The sequence below is a fragment of the Semicossyphus pulcher genome, unplaced genomic scaffold (genome assembly GCF_022749685.1).
Source record: "Semicossyphus pulcher isolate SPU_LCO1_2020_fin unplaced genomic scaffold, fSemPul1.0.p SCAF_1, whole genome shotgun sequence".
Taxonomy (NCBI): domain Eukaryota; kingdom Metazoa; phylum Chordata; class Actinopteri; order Labriformes; family Labridae; genus Semicossyphus; species Semicossyphus pulcher.
The window spans coordinates 17,535,355-17,556,982 of NW_027211603.1; the positions used below are offsets into that span (position 1 = coordinate 17,535,355).

A 21,628-nucleotide genomic window follows, 5' to 3' on the forward strand; every position below is an offset into this window, starting at 1 on the left:
AATACCAGGATGGCTTTAAGTAGGGAGTAGGGTTTATATGAATATCCTCACAAGCATGTGCTTACAAAATGTCTTATAGAACAATAACATTATCTGATGACATTAAGTTTGTCACACCATCTCAAAATAACAATACTTAAACCATTAATTGTAATTAAACAGTTTAAATGTAAAAGTGGCCACAATATGAAGAACAGTTCATTTGATACACCGAGTAATCATGTGTGCACGGTTGTGCAGTGGTTAGTGCTGTCGTCTCACAGCTAGAAGGTTCCTGGTTTGCACCTTGGTCTGGACATAGTGGGCCTTTCTGTGTGGGTTCCCCTCAAGGTACTCCGGCTTCTTCCCACAGTCCAAATACGTGCTCGCTAGGTTAATTGTTTACTCTAAATTACCCATAGTTGTGAATGTGAGTGTGAAATGTTGTCCGTCTCTGTGTGTCAGCCCTGTGATTGACTGGCGATCAGTCCAGGTTGTAATGGATATATTATAAACCTTTATTTAACAGTGTATGGTTCTGTACATTGTACTAAACATTGTATTATATTACAAAGTTAAATTCTGTCAAAAACACCTGTACTGAAAATCTTACGAGTGAAATAGTAGGAAGAAAAATGTGCTTAAAATATCCAAGTAGTCAATATGCACATAAGGTTTGTATACATATATATTGTACATATTATATAATGGTATTATTATTCCCAATGTATGTATATGTAAACAACATTTCAAAGGTGTAGCTGGTCAAGTTGGAACATTTTTTAGCCACTTAAGTTGTTTAATTTGATTTTATAAGATTGAAAGTACTGTTAAACACAGAGTTATAATAAACTCACCACTGCAGCACAAACTACATTAATCCTGAGGCCTGGCTGCCTCTGTGTCTTTGTCATGTCCCCATGTTTATGTTTGTGTCGCAGAGAGGCCACACAGCTCCACAGCCTTTAATCTGAGCCCTGTGCCCCTGTGTTGGGTTACAGCATCACACAATGAGAGCTCTGTTCTCCGCTGAGGTGCCACAGCTGGGACCTCTGGGCATGCTCAGTACACAGCTCTGTCTGATCCTGAGTGTTAGAGGCACTGCAGGCTTTACAGTGGAGACTTCAATTCAAAGTTGATGATCTTTTGCATTGTGGATCTCTGGAGTAAACTGCCTCTGCACCAGTGTGACCCACCACTGATTATTTCCCAATCCCTGTCTGCTCATTTGTTTCGGTTGGCAGATGATACTGCTTTAGTAGGTCTGATTTCTAACAGTAAGGAAACAGCTTTTTGAAATCACTTGAAGTGTTGTGCAGCCAAAACCTTGAAGTTGAGTGTTTCCAAAACAGATAAAGTGGAGGACTTCTAACTTTAGTCAGCAAGGTCAGAAGATCCAACAGGTGGAGAACCTCTCATTCATCAGCTTCCTCTTCTTTAAAGTGGGAAGTGAACACAATAAAATAACTTATCTTATCTCAGCAAAGACAGCTGAAATAGTTACAGGATGCAATGTTGCAATTTTATTATGCTGGGATGGAGAGGATCCAAACCTTTGGATGAACTGAAATTAATTGGCAGAATCCACACCATTGGATGACATTGACCATTGAATTCTTATGTTCTCAATGCTTTCCATCGTATTAACTGCCTCTTCTTTAAAAAGGCTGTAAAGAGCAACAGCATTGACCCAGAGGCCGCTCGCATTATTCACTTCTATGTGCTGCTTTTATTCTTGTCCATAAGTGGCTGTAATAGCACTGTTGGGGGCTCATAAGACAATGGGCCCCTCGAGACACACACATAAAGATCACTCTCAACCTCTGCTACATAGAAGACACCAAGACTCTTTCAGTACTACATAACAGGTGGACCACAACTCTCAAAAACTGCACCTAAATACAACAGCACAGTGAATTCAATGTTATAGGCAGCCACCAAAAGAAGCCTGAGAAGCACTTTGTGTTTCACTCAAGATGAGCTTTTTATTCAGCATTCAATTTCTAGACTTTTCCTGGAAAGAATGATGCAACTTGGAAGGAAAACTCGGGAAATACTTGAGCAAAAAGCTCAGCTTAAGCAGCATGTTTATTGCAGTGTGCATCCTGAGAGCAGCAGAGAGGCGGATGATCTTACTGTCAGAGCAGGAGGAGCAGCAGGCTCTCTGGTCGAGCTTCAAGCATGTGAGCCAAGGACTTTCAGTCTGCTGGCCCAGCAGTCCTGACAGGAAGTCAGCCTTCAGACCCGGTGGTCCCACTCCTACAGAACACATGCACACCCACCACCTCCACCCGCAGCACACACGCTCTGTTTGTCCCTGCAGAGAATATCCAAAGACAGTCGTGATTTACGTTGCATCACTGAGCTCACCACAGAGAGGACGGCAGTCAGCAGTTTTTACACCCGGTGTCACCTCTGTCACAAAACTGGGATCAGGCCGCTCAGGATGTGATGAGTGCTCTCATGCTAGAATTTGAGGATAATTCTGTGCAGATGTACCAGATTTACAACACAACAGTCCTCACAACACTTTCATTAACTCCAGTCACAGCACAACAGAAAGCCGCTTCCACCACAAATATCTAAGAGAAAATACAGCACTTCTCGCACTCTCCTCTCACTTTATCTTTAATATTTTGTTGTGTGTTTCTTTGTTTCCTTTTTGCTTGATGAATCTTAAATCTAAATGTAAAAAACAGAGTAGGAGCACAGCACGTGTACAGTACGCTGCTATCACACTTTATTAAAAATAGAAACATATATTCATAGCACTTTGCCATACAGACTAAAATGGTCCACTGGTATTATGTTCAAAAATTAGTCACGTACTATAAAACACTCATTTGGCCTAAATCCACTGTAGAAATGTCTTAAAAAAACAAAAACATTAAGGAAGTCTTACAAGCCCCCGTGTTTCTGAGCTCTTCCTACTTTGTCCTTCCTGTGCCTTGTTAACAAAATAAAACGTCATGGAGAGGAAAGAGTGAGAACATGGAGATGGAAAATAAACAGATGTGTTTGCTCAGTGAGAGAAATAAATGCACATACAACTGAGTTTAAAAAAAGATGGCACATTTATTGCAACATAAATGTTATATACATTGTGTTTTCCTGTTGAAAAAGACAGAAAATTTTAATTCCCGTTGCTGCATTTATTTGATGTATGCATCGACAGTTCCTATCTTTTGACACAAGAACAAATCTTTTAACAATCAACGACGAGACCGGAGAATAAGATGGAGGTCTCACTTTTTGGAATCTGGCGCTCGTACGAAGCCTTTTGAAACGCGAGACTACGAGCAACAATGTTCTGGAGATGCTTTTTGTAAATTTTCCTGTGATAATGGACAGGTTACTGCAAATAACCGCACATTTTACTATCTAATATAGTAAAATAAAGTAAGAAACTTTTTACTCAAAACTTTTGCTTTCAAAAATCTAGAAAGAGTAATATTTAGAATTCAAGAAATATTCTTACAGTATTATCGTATAAAAGACTAACTACAGTGAAAAATAAGCCAAATGTTTTTTTTTTCCTTTTCATTTTCTTTTTTTTCTTCATATATTATACAAGGGAAAGCATCTGGGAATACAGCAAAGTCCAAGTTGGCAAACAGAGGAGCAAAGGAAGAACAGGAAATTAAAAAAGGAAGGAAGGAGAGCAGGAAGTGGCGAAAATTATGCCCTCAATCAAAGTCAGCTGACAGGAATACAAGCCCGTAAATACTGAAACAAGGCCACATTCAGTCAGAGAGTACACAAAACCCTTCAGATCATTCATCTGTGATGTAAACTCTTGTTGTGGCGTCTTTTATTCTAATTTAAGTCCCTTTGTTGTAGAGAAGTCCTTCTGAATGTTGCAGCCTTGTTTGAGGTGGAGATAATGAGAGACGACAGTATACAAAGAAATAAATGGAATAAAGCAAGTCTTAAGACTGAAGACTTCATAAAAGAAGAAACGTAAAGCATGCACAACATACGCAAAATAAAGCCATGACCATGAAACATAAAGAAAACTAGTTTTGTTCATTATTGTGCAACAGTTCTATGATGTCCGACAAAGTCCATGAATGTCTACTCTGGCTTATTGAACTGAGCGTCTCGGCTTGGTTTGAAACATTGTTGAATGATAACTTAGAAGAAGTTCCCTCGGCTGGCTGAAACTGGACATTATGATGCTGGAAGCCTAAAGAAATGACTCATTACAACACAAATAAGCATAACTAAAGAATAACTGCGTTTGAAATTAAATGTGAGTTAAGAACAGAGAGAAAATTAAGTTACGTGTTCATCAGGCCAGGAGGAAGTGTGGTCGTCGTTTGTTTTTAACTACATTAAGCACTCTTTGCTTAGCTGGTGGCAGGAAAAGTACAATAAAAAAGCCACTTCTGCGCTGCGGCAGGAGGAGCGTGTAACTGTCCGGAGGCTAAGCAAAGAAAGTAATATGTTACTGCTTACATTTAACACTATATGGCAAAGGAGGGCAACAACTTCCCATTTTTCCTCTAGTTAAGACACTAAAATATGCAGGGAACGCTAACGTTTGCTCTCTGTATTTTCACTGCTCCCTAAAACTAAATCTGAGCTTTCAGTAAACCTAGAGTTTGCCGCTCTTCTGTCACCTTTGTGGACAATATTGATGCTAATCAGTAGCACAGAAACTGATCTAAACTACACAGAGACAAACATAGGTAGTTTTGGTTTCGCATGTGGCCTGTGGCAGAATTTATAAAATATAAATATAAATAATATAACATCTTTTTTTTTTTTTTAAACATGGGGCGCTTACGTCTTCATTTCTAACAGCTAATGATCTTATTCAATTGGAATAAATATCATTGTAAACTGGCCAATAAATTAATCTTCTCAGTGCCCAAATATGTTCCCCTCATCTCGCTCGCTAAGGAGGCGGAGTGCTCAGTTTTAACGGTGACACTGGCAAACAATAGATTAACTGAAAAGCTGCATACTTCTCTCTGAATTTGCGTAACTTTCCCTTTAGACATACACTTTATAGCTCAATAACATAATAAATAGAAAAAAAAGAAACAAGACAAACAAAAAAAAACAATTGCTGTTACAATGCATTCGTCAATTCAGTTTAGGCACAAGGCAATTTCCACGTACGGTTGGAGGAGATTGCAGAGTCTCTGATTGTTCAGAAGCGACACACTTCTTGCAGACAGTGATATGTGCTGAAGGGCTTTTCTTTGTGGGGACAAATTTGCAGATGGAAACTGGTCACAGGGAGCTGGACGCTTGGTTTCTTCTTCAATCATAGGATTGGATTGTGTGGGACTCATAGTTTTCCTTCGAGTGGTCTGTCTCCTCCAATTGGTGTCACAAACTGTGAGTCCTGTTTGTCACTGGGAAGCAAGATGGCCGACTCAGTCGGGACAGAAATGATCTGGATCGCTTTGATCTGGAGAGAGAGAGAGGGAGAAAAACAGGAGAGGTATGTTTCAATAATCACACAAGATACAAAACCAAACGTGTGTGTGTTTTATATTCAAGGTTCAAGATTACAAGTGATTTTATTGGGGTTTGGTTCTGTTTCATATACTAAGTTATCATCATTTCAGTGAGGAAAGAGGGGCTAGTCAAGAACCAGAAAGTCAAGAAAGAGTCTGTTGGTTGAGCAACATAAATGAATGAATTAGTCACTAAAGTCATGTATTGTGCAACAATGTGAAATATCACACAGTCCAAGCTTTTCCAATAAAACTTTATATCTTTGTGGGTTTGTTCGACCACTGCTCGAAGAGAACAAAAACATTTGAAGACAACAGCCAATGAAGCTTTAGTGTTGCCTGTATTTGATCGTGAAAGCTAAAGACAGACAGGAAGAGTGAGGGAGAGAGAGACAGCATTACATGCAGCAACAGGTCTGGATGGAATCAAACCCCCGTAGTGAGTAAAGACTTAATGGTTCATGCTTTACCAAGTGAGCTACTGAGGTGCCCGCTATGATTGATGAACAACCTGTTTAACACATTGATCCTGACATTTATCAATATTAAACACATTGATGTGAGTAGAAAACAAAGATAACAGTACCTGTCTGCTACTCAGAGGTGGCCCATGGGGTTGGATGCATCAGTCAGGCCTGGATGGACCCCTGTGTGGGATTGTTGAGCCTCACCGGAGCCCCCGGACACCTTCTCCTCCTCCCTCCTCTTAAGGCAGGCCGCTTTGGGGTTCAGATTCCTCTCTGTGGGTTCAGAAAGTAAGGAACCGATTTTTTGAATGAAGTGTTAAACTTTGCACGACTTCAACATCATTACTAACTTCTTTATCTATAAATACAAAACCACAGCAAACATGGATGTCAAAGCCAGCGTACTACCACAGTTGACTTGAACAGCTTCCCAGCAGTCGCTCTGCTGGCTGATATTTTGGCGGAGTCTGAATATTTGGCAGCTCTGTCAGTGAAATAACTTCCTATAAATCAGAGTGCAGCTCTGTTTACTGCAGTCCAGCTTTTTATAACTCCATATTTACAGGCTTTTCTTCAGCTGTGACACTAAAATGGAATACCGTCTGCGGGAACGTGAACTATTGTAAAAAACGTACATTGATTTGATGTGATGTTTCTTTGACACTGACCTCTGACTTGCTGCTCCAGGTTAAGTATGACAGCCACAGCCTGATGGAGGATGAGCAGTTTGGTCTGGGGCTTCTCGCTCTTCAGGTGCAGCTGGCACATGCGACCCAACTCCTTGAAGGCCTCATTGATGTCTCGCACCCTTAGGCGTTCGCGGGCATTGTTAGCCATCCTCCTCTCACGCTCCCGCTCAGCCTTCTGCTCCGGGTTCAGGTCCTCATCTTCAGTGATACTGTAGGAGAGAAGAAACACACCTGCAGTGTAAGATTATGTAAAGCACAATCTTCTCTGATGAGTGTCTTTCCCTTCAAATAACAATAATTCTCACCCCTAAACAATCACATGTTAAAGCATAAATCACTTCACGTTTGGACATATATTTATTTGTTTGTTAATAGTTCTCTTGTTACCTTGTGCGTGTGCCTGCTCTGGGTGTCCTCGCATCTCTTTTGTCGCTCTCATCATCAGACCTGTCGTCACCGGAGAGGTTATCCTGCATCTCATCCTTGTCCTGCTTCTCCATCTTCAGCTCCAGGGTGGCAGGCATCTGGCCAGCCAGGACTGAAGTAAGACCTGTTGTAGACAACGGAGGGGGGAGGTGAGACATTATACATAAACCATGCTATGCCCAAATCATTGTCTGTTAGCCGTATAAACGGAGGATTAAACAGTATCCAACCTCTAAATAATTCCACTTGGTGACTGAGATCTGTGCTGGATGTGGAGCCGGCGCTGGGCAGACCTCCGTGGCTGTTGTTCAGGCTGACAGCGTCGTCAGCATGGGCACCACCCTGCTGCGACACAGACAGGAAGGACAGGAAGGTCAAGAAAGGAAGCGGACATTCTCCAGAGGCAACTCATAAAACAATACATTTGGCAAAGGAAGAGATATAATGAAAGCCTAAAAAAAAAAAGCTCTATAATGGAGGAATCATTTTCAGGTGCTACGGTGGGAAAATTCTGTGAGAAATTGTATTATGGTGAATCCAGTGAGATTTATAAACAAGATGCTTTTATTGTGAATTGATACAATTTATATTGGATTTGAAAGTTTTGAAAGAATGATTGAACTGTTCATATAAATCTGTTTGAAAACAGAGCAGGGGACAGGTAAAGAATATAACAGGTCATTCAAGTCTGTTAATTCCAACACTGGGGGGTGCTTTGCAGATTTGATTGACAGTTACATGTTGTTAAATGCAAAACCACGAGTGAAAAACACAAAATAAAAGCGAAAAAAACACAACACAATAAACATAATAAAACCTCTTGATTCGTCCCTTTTTATGTTACATAAAGATTCTGCTCACTGCTGTGACATTCTCAGGCGGAGCTCTCTGTAACCACAACTCTGTCTGTTTCTCTAAAAGGAGACAAATCCTTCTGTGTTCACTTTCAAAGATGTCGAGCTGAAGCCGTTTCCTTGTGTTTCTGTCCACAGTCACAACATAAAAACTCCCATCATGTTGCACCACAAAGTCACTCCTTCCTGAGGTCGACCACATGTTCTTGTGTTTTTTGATTTCCCCTCCAAAAACCCGGGAGAGGCGGGGAAATCGTCACAGAGGGTGGAGGGTATTCCCCCCTTTTTCTTAAGGAATGTGATCCCGAGTCACTGTTGGCCTCTGTTAACCCCACCACCACCAGACCCTCCCCTTCCTCAGCGCTACGCTAATCTTTGCTGTGCTCTCAACAGGTGTCCAAACAACTCTTTGTCTGGAGGAGGAGGAGGGAGGCCGGGGCTCTGGCGAGAAAAGAACGCTGCCATTTTCATGGCTGGGCCTGATTACCATACAGCTGAGGAGCTCTATTTGGGTGGAGGCTGCGGGTTCAGACACACGTTTCCAACGATTCAGATTTCCTGGGTTGTTAAAAAGAAGTGATGAAAAGGGGTGGAAGGGGGCAGCGGGCGGGGTGTCAGCCGGAGTAAAAAGCCTGTACTGAGTCTGCTGAGCTCTGTCTGAGGGGACCTCTTCCCACACAGGAAGTGCTGTGTTCGCGCAGACACAGTATGTTCTATCTCACAGTCGCAGTCGGTCAACATCACTGCCACAGCCCATCTCTGTGTAACAAATACATCAAACTGAGCTCCTCTGACAACCACAGAGACGGTCTTGTTAGGGGACAAAACACGCTCAGATCCGAAAGCCTCAGAAGAACCAGAGTGAAAACACCCACGGACAGGAGACACACAGAGACTCACAACAAACAAGGAACTTTAACTGTCTCTCAGATACATTCATGGAGGAGATTTAAGACCTCAGATCAGAGAAGATACAGAGCAGCTTTGATGATGATGCCATCAAACACAAGTGTAATCACTTTGGTGAAAAATAAACAGTAAAGTGAAAGTTTTCATTCTTCCTTTTTGAACTAAATTTAAAAAATGTGTCTGAAAAAAGGCGTTTTATTTAATCCCTGATGGTGAGTATATGTTGCATGCCTGTGTGTGTTTCATCTCAGATGGAAGTCGGAGGTTGGGTTAACAGGGAAAAACTGCTGAAACAAAAAGTTGACTAATCTATACATTAATTGACTGAAATGTATCTGCAGATATATTTAATTAATTAAAGTCACTTTATAAGCAAAAATGTCAAACATTCTCAAATTATAGTGACAGCTTGCTCATTTTCTTTGTCAAATGTGAAATTGAACAAAATATTTTTAGAGTTTTAGACAAACTAAGTTAAACTAAATTAAAACCAGATAGACGTCAGCTCTTGATCTGTGGTCATTGTTACGGCTGTACGTGTTCCCTGCACTTCTGTTGTGTCATCCCAGGTGATTGCTCAATGAGGTTCACCTGGCCTTGGATGCTTAAAAGCCCCAGTCATGACATCTGAAGAGAGGCTTCTGGAGCGGGGACTGCTGCGCCTCTCAGACAGGGATTTTTGTTGTTGGGTTTTGTTGCTTTTGATGGTTTTCAGTTAATGATTTGGTAGTTTGTGTGTCCTTTAACAAATCCCATTTAAAGTGTTTCTGATTGTTATTTTTGGGTCAGATTGGGAATAGTTGTTAGCCCCATAGGGCCGTAATATCTTATTAAAAGAGTGAAATTTAAATATGACTTATTAAACATATTGTTGAATGTCTTTATGTTAATGGGCTCCTACAACCTCACAGAACTATTTCAGCATGGTTTTATTTTCTGTGTGTGACCCAAATGATTTCCAAACACCTCTGGATTACAGTTGGACGAGTCGCCCCGTTTTAATTTCCACTGCAGATGTGTCCAAATCTCTTGGCTCTTTAGGATGAAATACCTTAGATGGAGGATGAACGCATGATTTATACTGAGACCTGAATTCCTTAAAGGATTGCAACACACAAAAACATCCAACACTGAAGCACAACTTCGCTCCGTTATGCCTGTTTTTCTCATTTCGCTCTCACCCGTGTGTATACAGGCGCTCTCGAGAGGAGGGGGAGCCTCGGGCCAGCCATGACACTTATGGAAAATATGTCAGGATAAACTCGCATGCTCGTGTGTGGAAAATGTCGAGTTTTTATAAATGGCAACAGACCTTTTTTAAACAGGTGGCCGAAGCTTATTTTTTGAGAAGTTTGACAGATAACATATAAGAGCACACCAAACAACCATGCTTTTTCTCTAAATACTTTTTTACTAAGTACTCATACCATCGCGGCTGTCCGACTTGGAACCAATGCAGAGGCAGGAAAGTTTGCTCCAATGGCTGCGATTGGCCCATTTTGTGCCTGTCCCAGCAGACTGTGCAAGTCGCTGGGCAGACTGGCGGTGGAGCCCACGGCGTGGTTCCTCAGAACGAGGATTGCATCATCCAGTCTGTCCAGACGATCCTCCATTCGAGACTGCGAGGACCGGAGGGATTGAGGAGTGGAGGGTTAGGGAGAAGGGAGAGGAGAGGGAAAGAAGGACAGAGCAGCTTAGTATAAGCACATTAGGAGCAAAAATGAAAACAGTGATTGTATGGAGTGGACTTAAAAAGAAACAAAACTCATCTGAAACAGAAGATAAAGAAGGCAATTCAAATGCAAGATCAAGTGAGCCGTTTCAGCTTGGGCTGTACAAGTCGACAAATGTCTTCCTTTCTATTAAACTGAATCATTGACAGATGCTTTAACAATTAATTAAGACTTATTGCTGCAAGCTGGAACGGCTAATAAGGCAACTTAACATGGCATTATGGCAACAAAGGCTGGAAAAATGAAACTGCATTTCACTGTGAGGAACGTGGACTGCAAGCAGAACTTAAAATAAATGAGCACAGACTTATGAAACACGTAATGAGTGAAGGCTCTAACTGAAGAGTACCTCGCAGACATCCTTTAAGAAAGACATGGCATCCTGGAGATGCTCATGTAACTGCTGATGAACTCTGTTTTTCTGGCAAAGTCAAATAAGAATAAGACAGGATTATGAGAAAAGATCAGTATCTATAAATACAGGAAAAAACACTGTGAGGATAGAGATTGTTTTTTAAGACACAGAGAAGAAGAGCGGGATTTAAAGGGGAAGCACGCAGCTGCTGACCAATCACTTTGAGAGGATGGAAATGTTTGTTGTTTGCACATTTAATAACATCTTCTACAGTCCTGGTCTTTTCTCCTTTTCTCTGGGTTTATGGATGCTACACAAAGTTAGAATTAATTATAACATACACACAAGTTTATATACAACATCGGCTCCCAGCTTTGTTATTTCTCTGTTTCAATAAAAGTCAGTGTTGGTGAAAGCTGCCTTCTGCCTGCATCGTACAATATCATCCTTGAGTGATACAACTATAACACGCTTGGACTGTTGTATCCAACTGGGCCTTCAGTTTTACCCAACTTATTTGAAGCAACAGGCTTTACAGAAATGTTGTGTGGATTATTAACACAACCTTTTATACAGAAACAAATACAAAGCAGTCTTGACCCAATAAAAACTTCTGTCGGGGGACACTATTTATGACAGGATTAGTCATTTCGACTGTTATCTAATCCTCGGCTTGCACAATTAGACAGTTATTCATCAGTTTTCCAGAACTACTGGGGTTTTCCAAAGTCCAAAAAAGTAAACCGCAGGGAATTTCAAACACATCCTGAGAAGATGTCATCATTTGAACTCTCCTTCACTGCCTGCAAGAGGAGTGATTTATTCTTTAAAATTGATTCATTCATTTACCGCTTCACAGCTAAGCTTAAAGGAGGATCGAGATGATGAATGATTTCCACACAGATTTTAAGACTCTGCGCATCCAAGCGTTTTTTTTTCTCACCAGAAAGAGGATAATGCTTTCCACAGTTTACAGCTAATAAATGAGACCTTGAGATCATCTCAGGATGTGCTTCATGTAACAGAAAGCAGAGAGAGAGATATTGTAAAATACTTCTTTACATGTGTTATTTGACGTTTTCGATGTGATGTCATGTTATTCAATGTTTTTGGTTATTCTCTGGACTTTAAGGGTAAGTGTTGGCAACATGCTCCCTACTGTTTCCAACTTTAAAGCTACTGACTTTTACTCTACTGCAGCTGCAATAACAGAATCCAGTTTTAACAACTAAAAGATATAAGATTAAAGACATGACAGCCACATACTGTACTGCTCTGCTTATGTTTGACATCATGTCAAACAGGAAGTGAATGGAAATTTATTCCAACATCACTTTTACCAAAAGCTAATTTTCAGTTTTTCTGCTATCGTTCGCTTGTATTGTCAGCTCCACTCGTGTATGCTCACTTATCTTTAGAGGCCATGAAGCGGCACACACAATGTTTATTATTTTTCTTTGTTGTTTTTGTTGTAGTTCTCCCTCTGTGCTCTTTAATTCTGTATAATAAAAACCAGCAGAAAACGTAATTGCCTGACATGTGCATCAGATAATGTGCTGTATGAAAGCTGATCTGTAGCTGCGGTCGCATGGCAGCGAAGGAATCCCAGAGAAGTGGTTCAGCAAACAGCTGCCGTCCCCACACCAGCGGCCCCCTTAACTCCTTAACTAAACCCCTCCCCCAACTGTCATCCCCGTCCTGGCCCGCGGAGTAGAGGACAGATGGCAAGCCCCGAGGGACAGGTATTGTTCAGTTTGGTTATTCCTCGGGCCCCCACCTTCCTCAGCAAAACATTTGCCAGACAGGAATCTCCCTGAAACGCTAGCTGAGTGTAAAGCGAGCATCCATCATATCCCCGCGCTCACTGGAGGACGGAGGCGGGCGGGAAGCTTACCAGTGAGTGAAGGGAGTTCTCATAATTTGGAGAGGAGGGGGTCTGTCCACTGGTGCGGGGCCACTGGTTGGTACCTGATGACAGAGAAGAAGGAGAAGCGGAGGTCACTAATGATCACAATCCTCTGTTTCAGTTTCAACATGGCTGATATCCTGCTTAACTGGAAACACCAACACGCAAGTTCGCTGACAAACACAATAACACACAGTCATAACACACTGACATCCTGATTTTATGCATTCTTGTTGTTCTATGGGAGACATTTTTATCTCTTAGGGGCTCAACTGCATCACTTCCTGATGACTGCACTGCATCCTGCCGCATGTGCCGGCGGAGGCTTCGTCTAATGCCCACTTCCACCCCAAACATCTGCACGTAAACAAGCATTGTTAGAAGAGGCCCTTAAAACAATATGAGCACGGACCAATCTGATTTTAAAACAATAGTTTTTCTTCACACTTCCTGGGGACTTTGAGTCTTTACAAACACATCGGAGCGATCAGAAATGAGGAGTGGTTAGGCAGAGTTTCGGCACGTGGCCTTCATCAGGGTTGTTGATGAAGAAAGATGCCAAACATCTGGGTTCAATCAAGGTCATGCTGCTGCACTACATTTGCTTGTGGTGCTAAGTTATTAACCCCTTTTCTTTCTAGAGTTTGGTTTTTAAACACCTATTTGACTTGTGGGTGCAGTCAGTTCATCTTGTATTTTACAGCACTCACATCTGGAAACATCTGAGTTTCATTTCTACTGATACTTCCCATAAAGCCAAATCCAAGAGTCAAGTAATCAAGCAATTTTAAACATGGAGAAAGTGAGATTCTCTGCACAAAGATCGCTATTTACCTTTGGCTGGAAGAAGTTCAGAGTGGATTTTGTACTTAGCCAAGAAGTAAATCTACAGGCCAGTACAGGAAAGCAAATCAGTCTGATTGGATCTGATGCAAATTAGAGCAAAGCAAAAGGAATCCACATCTGCTCATCACATTTCCAGCTTCAGTTCATCATCCCTTTCTTTCTCTTTCTCTGAAGCACAGTCGCAATGTGCAACAGGAGGCCATGCATTATACAATCAAATCACCTTAATGGACTCTGACAATAATGAAGCGTTCCCAGGTTATTTACAGGATAGGATGACTGAGGGCCTTCTGAGTTCAGGGCTCTCGGTGCTCTTCTGGTGTCTGTTAAGGTGGAAGGATGCCGAACCCGCCTACATTCTGGTAGAAGGAGTCCAATGTAGCAAACTGCACAGATGGAGGCATTTTCAGACCTAACAGTTCAGGGGACTCCTGAGAGGAACGTGGAGCCCCTCCTTAACTACATCCCTACACCAAGAGGTGGGGGCCAGAGGTGTGTGTTGTTAATGTGTTTTGGGTTTCATGACAGAAACAAAGATATAAAGAAGATGTGCAAATTACTTCACCGTTGGTCCATTTCAGGCTTCTTTTACGGGCTTTTGCACAAGTATTAAAGATGGCAGATGCAGGTGCTGCACTAGTGCATATGTCACTGTACGCTGTGTTACTCAAGGTTTCTCTTGTACTTGTTTTCTTGACTTGAAATGTCCCTTTAAACATTGTTTCCAAGAATCGTTTACAGTTCTTTTAGTGCAAACACAGAAAAGTGGCAGGTCCAACTGTTCTTTGTCTCATCTGAAAGTACTGATGCAATATTTTTACTCCTGATTGTTAAAGATATAATCTTGAAGATCTCAGTTTCTTCTCTTTGGCGACTGTAATTGCAAGAGCACACTTCCCAGATATCTAGACAGTGCTGCATGTGTGACGCATGTGGCTCCGGTTGTAACTCTTGATTTTCCTCGCTGACGGTCTCTTTCCTTTTTAGACTTTTTTTTCTTTGGATTTTCACTTATTTTTGAAGTTGTATCTGTAGTTATTGGTCTTTTCTTTGTTTGTTTAGCCACAGTAGATTACTGTTTACGCCGCTTACCCTCTCTGGCAGACCAACAACTGCTGGGTGATGGAAAATGCGTCACTAGTTGGGCGCTGCCTGTGTTTTTGTCCGCGAATGTCGCCACAGACATTCAGTCTGTCATACTGCAAATGCAAAGGCTTTCATCATAGGCTCAATCACCATTGTGTTGCCTCATTCAGCGATAGAGAGTGACTTATTCAAATGAAAATCTTTGAGATTGTCACTTAAGCGGGCCTTGATTTTTAAGACCTTATAACCACTGAATAATAAACCACTGACTTAAAACTAGCGCAGGAAATGTACACTGACCGAGGAAGAGAGGAAGCATGTAATGTGTGTTTTGACGGGATAAGAAATCTACCTCTCATGTGCACAGGAAACTGTTAGAAGTAAGGTTTTCCATTGATTAATTCCTCTGAAATGTCTCACTAAACTTCTGTGTCTTTACACTCACAGTCTAGAAAAAAATCAGACTTTAATTAACTGGCTATTAAAAGTGACTTTGGAAGAGTCTCCCAGGTGAGTGAGACAGGAACCCTGCACGAGCCTCTGTCGGCTGGCGGCTGTGAAAAATTAGCTGGGGGATCTGGTCCCCTCGTGCAGCAGAGACGGCTAATTGAACAAACCGGTCTTGAGTAATGTGCTGGATGTTGGTGTAATCCTAATGATGAATGGATTTTCAACAGCCAGCCAAATTTTGTGCCAATTTCAACCTATCCTTTTTTTCTAACCCCAGGAGCGTATTAAGGGTGAATAATTAGCGGAAAATCTATCAATTTGCTACAGTCCCAGGTGAATTCATGCTGCAGTACAGTTTTATTTTCTACATAAATAGAGACAAAAACTAAACTTACTTGAATTTGTCATGAAACTTAAAGGCACTGACATGAACATCTAATAAAATCACACACTGACAGGGCATAAATAACGCCCATTCTTAATTTCCCATCCTGATAAAGGATAACATACTTTCTCCATGCAGCCAGGTGAGACATGCTGACTGTAAATAGGTCAGGAGGGGGGGATCTCCCTGTGTGAGGCTGTCACAGCTCCTCATCAGCTGAGTCACAGCCACCCTGCTTCGCCCACTGGCACACAAACAAGGCCTTTTGCAGCCTGGTCTGACTCTGTGTGTGTGTATCTGTGTGTGTGTGTGTGCGTGTGTGTGTGTTGGGGGAACAGCTGTCCATGGGGCAGGGCAACAGCTGAGGATGAGGGGGGCACACGTAGAGACAGCTGTCTCCACTCCATTACAACACATGACACAACTGCTCGCTATAACAACACAGTGGGCTTTCCCTTACTGCCCCCCCCTCACTCGCTTTCCATTCCTCACTCGCCCCTGTCAACGTGTCTGACCGTCTTCATTCTGCTTTTTAACGTCTCTTTTTAAAACAGGTTTACAACAAATAGAACTTCTGGTTGAAAGATGCGCACTGTTTTCCCTTTGTTGCACAATATAAAATCAATTCACAGGGAGGCTTGTTTGTCCATCCTCAAAAATCATGATTATGTAACAATAAATCTACTCCCTAAAATTGCTTTTATAACTAAGCAGGGTGAATACCATGAGCCCCATTTCCAAGCAATGAAAACTTCGATAACAGTTCTACAAAATATAAATATGTACACATGAAAAGCTTTTCAAAAACATAATTTAAAACCCACTTCAAACATTTTCATTACAAGATGTTCAAATCCTCAAGTGCCTTAAAAGCCACAGCCACAGCACTCTAGGGATTCAGGTCATTAAAACTTTATTTCCATCTCTTCAAACAAAAACAAAACTTAAATATCATTGCTGTAATACTTGTCAAAGAGATTTATATTCATGAACATGAACAGAGACCCTCCTAAACAACCAAAGCCAGATTGTGATGTCTGCCGCTCTGTTCTGTAAATAAGCCCATCTCATGGACCCTTAAACAATTGGTGCAGGTCAGGTGGATTGTTGTAAACTAGCAACACTGATTTCATGCTATTAAGTGCAACTCACATTACTTTGTGTGCTTGAACGTACCGGTACTTGTCGCAATTAGTTTCTAAATCTAGTATGAATCCTCTCTTCTCTTTGTTGAGATTGTTTTTATGTAAATGGACACAGAAAAAACACTGAATAATATCAAATATGATGCTTTTTGTATGATTTCAAAATACTTCTTGTTATTGAAATGTTGTAAGAGTTGTTTCCATGACTGTGCAGCCTTGTGTCAGACTAAACTGAGCTCTCCAACAGAGGATGAATGTAAAAATGGCATAAACGGCCCCGACATAGATAAAGCCTGAAGAATGAGCAGAGAACGATTAGAGCTCCTTCAGCACTAAAAGCCCTATTAAATTAAGTTTAAGGAAAAGTTCACACATCCCTCTGCTTAGGCTTTAATTAATCCAACTAATGCACTACACAGTAAAAGTAATTAAATTAACTACAGTCATATTCATGAAAGCCTTTTAATTAGCGTCTAGGTCAAGGCCTTATTCTAACACAATCTGATGTGTGTCACTCACAGGCTCTTTGCCTATAAAACGCCTTTATAGAGTAGTTTCAGTGCAGTGTGGGTGCTATTCTACAGTTGGTGAATATGTGAATAAACTCTGATGCTCTACCTGGCCTTCCAGACGGGGTGCTGGATGCAGTCACCACGGTACCTGCCGAGGCGGCCCCTGCTGTGGCGGTGAGAGGTGAGGGAGACCCCACAGGAGTCGACGGGTTGGATGGAAAACTACTGCTCGTGTGGTCAGGTGAGTAAATCTGCAGAGAGAAAACAAGATTCAGCATTACCGCGCCAGATTTCATACAGCTCTACCATCTTTAAGCCGCCGATGTATCGAACATTATGGGGATTTTACTGCCGGGTATGTCGTTAAAATGCTTGGTGCATACATATGAGCTGTGAGAGTCATCTGTGTTCGGAGCACGGCCTGCACAAAATGAAGCATAAACAATGTTCACTTTGATGTCTTGAGCATTAAGTCTGTAAAATATGGGTGAAGATGAACGCAAAGAGACGGACACTGAATATCTGAAGAGCGACTTAAAGCAATGATGCTGAATAAGGGGACGTGAGACAGAACTGTAAATACTGGACTTAAGTTTCTTGTAAAATATGTATATATAGTCTTTTTAATTGAAGCCAACATTAATGTCAGACTGTGGAGACAAAGGGGTGGAAGTCCTGCTGTGAAGGGGTCATTGCATGGTTGAAAAAAAGAACTGTCAAAAGGCACTCTGTAGGATTTTTGTGGAATTTAAAAGCCTTTATTTTTTAAAATATAATTGTTTAAAGACTGCTGTTAGTGCCTGTACAGTCAAGTTATTATTTACTGTCCATGGCTTTGATGCCCGACCTGGAAACACCGTTAAGCCAACAGGGTACATATATCAGCCTGCACCAGATATTGTATTATGAACCATAAATCAAACTCTACTAAGGTTTAACTGTTGTTTATTTCAGCATGTTTTTAAACTCTCTGAAGAGTAAAAGCTTTGTTTTTTTGCATGTAGCATCCTCTGCTAGGTTACGCTGAGGTCACTGAGTTTCAGGATGACATGTCAATCACAAGGGAACGAGGAGATTACCTCTTCAGAACTTCCACTGGGATTTCATTTGTTTAAACAAATGCTGGATTAAAGCACAAACACATCCCTGCTTTTCCCCTTTAATAAGAGGATATTGTGCCATGATGGGACATGTCTCTGAGAAGTCAGGGTATTACTGCTGGATGCTGACTAATTAGCAGAGGGAGAAAAAAGCAGATCCACAGAGATTTCTCGTCCAAGTTAAGACCAAACAGGAAAGACTTGTGTAGGGATGATAGAATGCACTCATTATTAATAATCTCCTTATTTAATCTTGATCTCTGGGCTTTAGTTTTTCAATCAACTTGGAGTATAAGGACGGAGGTTCCACTGAAGTGTGTCACAGAGTGTGGAGCAGGAGGGATCGGCTGCTGTTGAAAAAGGAGGAATGATTATTCATGCTTTTCTCTCAGCTCAGCGTTTTCACTCTCAGACACGCAACTCAGTCCAAAACTAAGCAGGATTAATATTCTGCAACCAATAAGACTCACAACCATTCTCTGCATACTTCTTACCTCTGCAAAGAAAGGGGCTTTATAACCGTGACTTCTGACCCGACAATATATGACTTTCTACATAATGGTGCATTTAAAGTGCAACACGGCTCATTTTACTGGAATAAATGAAGCTCCGCCTCATCATCAGTTACGCTCCCGCAGGCGGCATGGGGCCAATAAGCACGGCCAATTTAAAAGGGCGGAGAACAAAAGCTGTACAAAGGGCGGCCCGTGGAGTTGAGCCACAGCAGTGTTAAACTCCCCTGTGCCCCCCTGCTCCATCCAGCAGCCACCCCCACCCCAGTCCAACCGTGTCCGTTTCACTCCAGCTTTGTCATGCTAATAGAATTGAGTCTGCAAATATAAAGGACTTAATTTGTTATTACCATCTCTAAACTCTCATATTTGGTCTTCAAGCTGGAAAGAAATATTTCTCCTAAATGTGAGGCTTCAACGGGTGAATCTTGCACATGTTATATACCAATATATCAAAGAACACAGCACGTCTCAGCGAATGGATTTCAGACCATTTTGGAAATAATACAGGTTAAGAGTTTTAACATCAAAAATAACTTGTTGTAAAGCAAATACCTAATCTGGGAAATGGACTGAGCACTAATAATCCCATAGAAAGAATAATATTCCAATCTGACAGTCTGAGGAAGGGCGAGGATAAGATAAGTGACGCCCAAAGATACTTTCTGCAGCCCTATAAAATTGAAGATATCGTCATTTTGTTCAGTTAAAAGTGTGACTCACCGTGCCTCCTCACCTCCTTAGCTTTAGTTAATGCTATATCTTAAATCTATTCCATTTAATGGGAAATTTTCCCTGTTGAATGAAAATCAAAGACTGAGTATCCGTCTTTCTTAATCATAATTGGAAACAAGTGTCCTTCCCAGGCTATACTTTGGGTCATCTTAAATGTATATGTATGTATATTGTCTTCATGATGTGATGGAGCTACAAGGTATCCTACTAACACCAGTAGTCCCTTCATCACTGATATAGCATGACTGTAAGAAAGACATATATGTTTCCAAGGGCCGGCTGTGAAATTACTCTGATACGTTACAGGATGTGACAGAGCTCCACAGTGAAGTGTAATCCACTGGCTTTAGGAGTATTTTCAATGTACAATTCTCTTTCTTGAATACTCTTAGTTTAAGCCCACATTTATCCAGGCTTAGGCCAAAAAAACAACTACAAACATGTCCTCTGGGCTTTTTTAATCAGCAGTCAGTATAGCACTTAATTCCCAGCATGATTAAAGAGGGCACCTTCTTTAGAGACAGAAACGAACCATTATCGTATTCTGTAGAGAAATCAAAACTAAGGGAGAGTCTGAGCGCTCACGAGATTGACGTGTTTCACACTCTTTGAAGAGGGCAGACTTTAGGGGAAGTGCTGTGATGGCCGGGTATTTGTTCGGAAGTGCTTAGGCGAGTGTGTTCACGTGTGTGCGACTATCCTGGTTATGATTGGGTTAAAGGAGAACACCACATCCTGGTTTGACATAAAATAACTGATGAAAGTTGATGAAATCTTTTCATGCACAGTGATGTGAAGTTTAATGTGGCTCTGTGACTCACCGAGGCTAAAGCTTTGCCCAGTGCGTCTCCAGTCTGTGAGCTTCCAGTGGCGTTCCCTCGACTTGCAGCAGCTAAGAAAACACACAGAAGGAGGTTTTATAGCAGCAAACTCAGACAAATGAAGAGTGATGGAGGGACACAATGCAGCTGTCAAACCGCCTGACTCACTGCTTTTACAGAATGGGTAAACAGCAATGATTACATCAGGCCTATTGAATTAGTCATTCTGAGCAGGTAGCTGAACTGTTAACGGGAAAACGTACTCATGACCCCGTCGGCTGCGTTGGCAGACGGAGTGTGTGCCGCGGTGACGAATGGTGAAGTGTTAGCGTTGCTCCGGTGGAAGCTCGACATGGGAGGAAGACTGGCATTGATGTCCGGAGAGACGGAGTGTGCGGGGTAATTCTGGAAGATAAAAACACAGAAAGGCTCTATTTTTAGTCACAATCGTCTCTGTGTGTGTGTGTGTGTGTGTGTGTGTGTGTGTGTGTGTGTGTGTGTCTAAGAGAAAGAAAGAGTTTATTTATTCCCTGAGTTTTGAACCCTCCCGGCTCTCAATAAGCAAAAGTTTGTGGGGGGAGGAGCAGCAATAAAGACGAGGCAGGCAGCATCTGCAGGCTCCCTGTGATGCTCAACCAGCTGAATCAGGCCGGGGCAGATCAAACACTGACATAAAGAGGGTCAGCAGGGTCTCCACTGATAATAACCAGACCACAATTTAGGCGCACACCCCTCTGCAACTGGGGGGGGGCTACGCTGACTCGATTAAAGGCTAAAAAAATTGATGTATGAGCTGCATGTGCTTAACAAAACACATCTCAGGGTTACTAACGATATTGTATCACCTGTTTTTACGTTCATCACCAGCTGAGAGCTGCTGCTTACCAAACGGTCGTGTGCGTGCAGGCTGCTGTAGTTTCCTGACTGTGGCATGTGAGATGAAGATCCTGCGAGCATCCCCCCATAGCCGGGCTGACTGATCCCATTGGACGAGTTCCAGGGGTCAGACGAACTGTGGGTACCATCTAAAGATAACAAAGGAATAATTTCAGGATATATTGTACACAACATGCACTTTAAGTTTTAAACACAGAGCCTCACTGACCTCTAACCCTATGCTTAAAACTTGGGGTCATCCAAGGAGTGCTCATTTATTTTTGCTCTTGAGACTGAAACATGATCGCTGTCCTGAACACAGCTGAGATAACACGGAGCTTAAAGCAACAAAGACGTCTGCTTTTCTGTCT

The 21,628-nt window shown here is 41.8% G+C and overlaps 1 protein-coding gene across 4 annotated transcripts in view; it reads right to left on the reverse strand.

Moving 5' to 3' along the window:
- Window positions 1-2,760: 2,760 nt before the first annotated feature.
- tcf12 (transcription factor 12) overlaps window positions 2,761-21,628 on the reverse strand; it is a 72,488-nt gene continuing 53,620 nt past the window's right edge. For 2 of the 4 annotated variants that reach the window (XM_069683719.1, XM_069683877.1), the window contains 11 exons: window positions 21,267-21,406; window positions 20,645-20,786; window positions 20,382-20,452; window positions 17,320-17,464; window positions 12,778-12,851; window positions 10,223-10,414; window positions 7,263-7,374; window positions 6,994-7,156; window positions 6,586-6,815; window positions 6,037-6,190; window positions 2,761-5,401 (listed from right to left, as the gene is read on the reverse strand). In XM_069683719.1, the coding sequence (XP_069539820.1) occupies window positions 6,048-6,190; window positions 6,586-6,815; window positions 6,994-7,156; window positions 7,263-7,374; window positions 10,223-10,414; window positions 12,778-12,851; window positions 17,320-17,464; window positions 20,382-20,452; window positions 20,645-20,786; window positions 21,267-21,406 (1,412 nt within the window). In that variant the 3' untranslated portion in view covers window positions 2,761-5,401; window positions 6,037-6,047. Of the gene's footprint in view, window positions 5,402-6,036; window positions 6,191-6,585; window positions 6,816-6,993; window positions 7,157-7,262; window positions 7,378-10,222; window positions 10,415-12,777; window positions 12,852-17,319; window positions 17,465-20,381; window positions 20,453-20,644; window positions 20,787-21,266; window positions 21,407-21,628 lie in introns of all 4 variants that reach the window. The other 2 variants (XM_069683648.1, XM_069683799.1) reach the window with 1 other exon arrangement.